The following is a 4,327-nucleotide window of genomic DNA, read 5'->3' as shown; positions in this document are numbered from 1 at the left end:
GAAGCTCATCCCTCAACAGAAAACATCTTTTGTTTGGTTATAAACATTACTATAAACATTACTATGAGCTGTAACCGAACCCTAAGCTCTGTCCTTCCTGCCTTCCTATCTGTCTGCTCTCTCTCTCTCTCTCTCTCTCTCTCTCTCTCTCTCGCTCTTTCTTCTCTCTCTCCCTGTCTGCTGTGATTGGTCCGTTTTTCCCATCTCCATTCTCTGGAGGTATAAAAGCAGCTCTGAGGGTGGAGATACCCTCAGCCTGTGTGAGTGCATAGAACCGTCGCGTTACCACATCCTAACTGTTGCCTGCTGTCTGACATTGACTGAACAACAGCAACTACACCCACTTTGGACCTTTAACCATCCACCATGTGCAAAGGACTTGCAACGCTTCCTGCAACATGCCTGAAAAGGTAAGAAGAGTGTGGGAACGGAGTGAAGCTTTGACTCCAATGACTGTTAACACTGTTTCAGCCTGTTGGACCTTGTCTAACCGTCCGTCATCTGTCTCCACAGCGCCAAAGACATCAAACACAAAATAAGCTTCTTACTCCAGAAGCCTGAACCTCAGGCAGCGGAGCCGAAGCCGCTGAAGGACAAGGCTGCAGCCAGCGCCGCGGCAGATAAGAGGTCAGAGCAGCGGAGCTGCTGACAATTCAAATATCTGTCCTGTCGTGTTAATTCCTCAGCTACAGAATCCAATCATGTCAGTGTGAATTCATTCAATTCAGGAAGGATCGTTGGCAGAGTAGAATAGATGAAAATAAAATGAAGGCAGAATATCATATCTGATAAATGTCTTATTATCAAGTTCAAAGCTGTTCTTGTTTCACCAAATTCAGAAAGAAAGAGCTGAATTTCCTTGTATTTAAACTCTAGTGACTTTGAGTGACAGTGAAACGACAGACCGACAATATTGATCTGCGTCTGAATTAATCATTGCAGCTTCATTGTAGGATTTGCGCCTGTTGCCTGAGGTTTGACAGAGAGATGAAGTGGTGATGAAAGATGACGTAGCTTCAGTCCAGGCTGAATGCAAAATAGATTATTTTCAGCCTGACATTGTGTTTGGTTTCATGTGTGTCGTTGTAATTGCTGGTGTTGTTTTGTGCAGCTGTGGAAAAAACGTAAAGAAGCTGTATTCACCAATTTTAATTTTAGAGTCAGAATTACATTTAAAACAAAATTTTTTTATTTCACCAAGTCACCAAGACATAAACTCTGCTTTAACTTGTTGAACTAGCATCATACAGTATGAACGTGGTTGTTGACTATCGGTGAATCCCAGTTCAGCCAGTTCAGTTTTAACCCTGGGGCCGAGCTCTCACAGGAAGCGCCGTGTTGATCTTTGAGCTTGTTGATATTGATCCATTGTCGTGACGGTTTTCCTGCTGTGATGCTGTGGTTCCAGTCTTGTAGAAGTTGATAAGTTCCACCTGTGATGATGTCTAGACTGTAGAATATATTCTCTTCATCATGATGTTTGAGAGTCAGTTGTTGTAATCATCCTTGTTTGTGTTTCAGTCGTCCTGCTTCAGCGGACGTGGAGAAATGGAAGGAGTCTTTCAGCCACGTGATGAGCAGTCAAAGTAAGTGAGCCGTGACTGTTATGTGTTCACACAGTAGAACACGTAGCTGAAGAGGGAGCAGATGAAATGGGCTTATTTGAAGTTGGAGCTTTGTAACTGTGCCACACATGACGCAGCACTTCCCGTCAGATCCTCTCTGCGGGTTCATAAAAACGATCCCACAGACTGATCACATCGTTCTCACGTGACACAATGATGCTGCAGTCATGGGGCCGTGAGCCGTGACCTTTAACTTCCTTGTTAATGACTGCCCGTAAACTTGTAGATTGAAAACGTGACGCTCAGACGCTCGGTCCACACGTCTGTCAGACACAAAGCTAACGAGCAGCAGAGTGGAGCGTGTGCTAATGAGAGGGATCGCTGCACACACACACACACACACACACACACACACACACACACACACACACACACACACACACACACACACACACAGGCGCTTCTCATGCTCTGGTCCTGGTGCTACGTGTCGTGAGGCACAACTCGACGCCCCCTGGGGCTTCTGACCAGTGCATGGGCCTGTGTGTGTGTTTGTGTGTGTGTGTGTGTGTGTGTGTGTGTGTGTGTGTGTGTGTGTGTGTGTGTGTGTGTGTGTGTGTGTGTGTGTGTGTGTGTGTGTGTGTGTGTGTGTGTACGTGTGCGCGCTTCGGCCCTGTGGGAATCACAGTGTGTGGACACAAACCGGGAGCAACGGCCTCCAGTTCTGACCTGTTCCGTTCCGTGACCTCCAGCGTCGACGTCTCCCATCTGCCTTCACCGATTGGTCCGGTTTCCTTTGTTTATCGCATCATATCCTCAAAGGGCTCTTCAATCTGTCAGCGGAGCCATGAATTCAGTTAATGCTCGGATGTGTGTGTCCTGAGGGTTGATTACTGGAAACATGGTTGATGTAAAACATAGAAGACACTCATTGATGCCAAAATGCAACTTATTGCAACTTTTATAATAACTTGTAAGAATGTTAATTATTAAGTTACTGTCATAAATATTCTGTTCTTTTCCCTGTGAACGTGGGGAGACGTCTTCATTATATATTAATTGCATTATGTTTATTCTACACTAAGCAGCTCTGTAAACATGTTTAATTCCGAGCTTCTAGAGCTGCACTCATGGGACTTGCACTGGATATTAAAAATACCCCCCACTCTCTGTTTCAGCCGGTGTTGAGGTCTTCAGAAGCTTCCTGAGTTCTGAGTTCAGCGAGGAGAACATCGACTTCTGGATCGCCTGCGAAGAATATAAGAAGACCTCACCCTCCAAACTGGCAACCCGAGCCCAGCAGATCTACCAGCAATACATTGAACCAGACGCTCCGCACGAGGTAATTAGCTACTGGATGATAATAATGATAAACGTTTTCCACCCGCGCCACATTCTTCACTTTCCTTCTTGTCATTTCAAGGTGAACTTGGATGCCGCGACCCGAGAGGAAACCAGGCGGAACGTCGACAAGGCGGGTGGCACTTGTTTCGACGAGGCCCAGAAGATGATCTACAACCTGATGGAGAAGGACTCCTACAGGCGCTTCCTCAAGTCCAAACTGATCCAGGATCTGTGTCAGGCCTCCAGCGACGCTACGCAGGAGAAGAAAGGCTGGGACTGTGCTGAGAACAGGCAGACTTTGGCCGGCGGTGCCTAAACGGGGCAGAAGACGGGAGGGAGCGCAGAGGAAGACTGGAACCGGGAGACGCTGGTGGAGATTAGCTTGTTACTCGCATGTCTGGTGTTTGTGGTGGGTTTAGCAAGTGCTTGAAGGTTCATGTGAAATGTGGTCAAAGCCGTTTTTAATACTTCTACTCACATTTGTACCTGGAAAAGCTTTGAGGCCGGTCCAATGGTTCAGGTGCTGTTCGGCCACACATGCAGTACTGTACGTTTCATATTTGCTCTTCACCATCAACTGTCTGTAAACTGTTTTTGCAAATCACGAAAGGTTGATGGTGAGTGATTCAACATTATAAATACAGATGATGTCGCTTTTCACTGCAGTGTGAAGTTAAACCTCCTGCTTCTGGTTTGACCAAGATACAGTAAATAGAGCGTGTTACAAGGTATTTACAGGAGTGAAGATGCAGCTACCTCCACGTACAAAGGAACTTCCATCCAGAGTCAGTGTTAAAATGTTGAGAATACTCTTCTGTTTTACATATTTATGCACATTTCAGACAAAGAATATTGTATCTTACACATCATTCAGTCGCTCTGCAGTACATTTTCTCATCACACACCCTCTCACTCCCGCCCTGGTGTGCTGTTCAGCAGCAGAACAGAACCACGTCTATGTTCTGATGGTGCGCTGTCGCTCTGGAACCTGCTGTCACAGATTAGTCACTGTAAAACCTGCCTGTGCCGTGTCAACGTCTTGGTCTCTGCAAACGTGGGCTTCGTGTATTTCGTGGGACTTTTAGGCGCTTTAATTGCAGTATTGATTTTTGGTCACATCGCAGATGAGAAAAGGTCAATACGTGAATCATACGAGGAGGATTTTTACGTTCATTTAAACTGTGTGTTCAATTTTGGTGGACTTTCATACTGAAATGTTTTATCATGTATAGTGAAATAAATAGAGTATTTATTCCAAGATGTCATTGTCCTATTTATGGTATCTGTGATAAAAGCATGAATAAAATGAGGCACTGGATGATCAGAGCTGTGTTAATGTGTGTGTGTTGGCAGCTCTAGGACCTGAAGGCGTCCAATACTGTATATTTAGCATGTGAAGGGTGCGAGATCATTCAGCT

General features: G+C 45.5%; 1 protein-coding gene across 1 annotated transcript; it reads left to right on the top strand.

The window, feature by feature from the left end:
• The first annotated feature begins 259 nt into the window (after positions 1-259).
• Positions 260-4,233, top strand: LOC114854593 (regulator of G-protein signaling 4-like). The gene is made up of 5 exons (XM_029149162.2): positions 260-410; positions 514-627; positions 1,522-1,586; positions 2,744-2,907; positions 2,989-4,233. Exons 1-5 carry the CDS (start codon positions 367-369, stop codon positions 3,223-3,225), a joined length of 624 nt encoding a protein of 207 aa, XP_029004995.1. The 5' UTR covers positions 260-366; the 3' UTR covers positions 3,226-4,233.
• Positions 4,234-4,327: the final 94 nt, after the last annotated feature.

The sequence above is a fragment of the Betta splendens genome, chromosome 4 (assembly GCF_900634795.4).
Source record: "Betta splendens chromosome 4, fBetSpl5.4, whole genome shotgun sequence".
NCBI classification, from domain to species: Eukaryota; Metazoa; Chordata; class Actinopteri; order Anabantiformes; family Osphronemidae; genus Betta; species Betta splendens.
Note: the sequence above shows the minus strand (reverse complement) of the source record. Positions and strands in the feature narration are given on the sequence as shown.

Excerpts from the sequence above, each read along its gene's own strand:
- LOC114854593 (XM_029149162.2), top strand. The coding sequence starts at position 367 with ATGTGCAAAGGACTTGCAACGCTTCCTGCAACATGCCTGAAAAG. Across the intron at positions 411-513 it reads CCTGCAACATGCCTGAAAAG|CGCCAAAGACATCAAACACA; the intron begins GTAAGAAGAGTG and ends CTGTCTCCACAG. Across the intron at positions 1,587-2,743 it reads CCACGTGATGAGCAGTCAAA|CCGGTGTTGAGGTCTTCAGA; the intron begins GTAAGTGAGCCG and ends TCTCTGTTTCAG.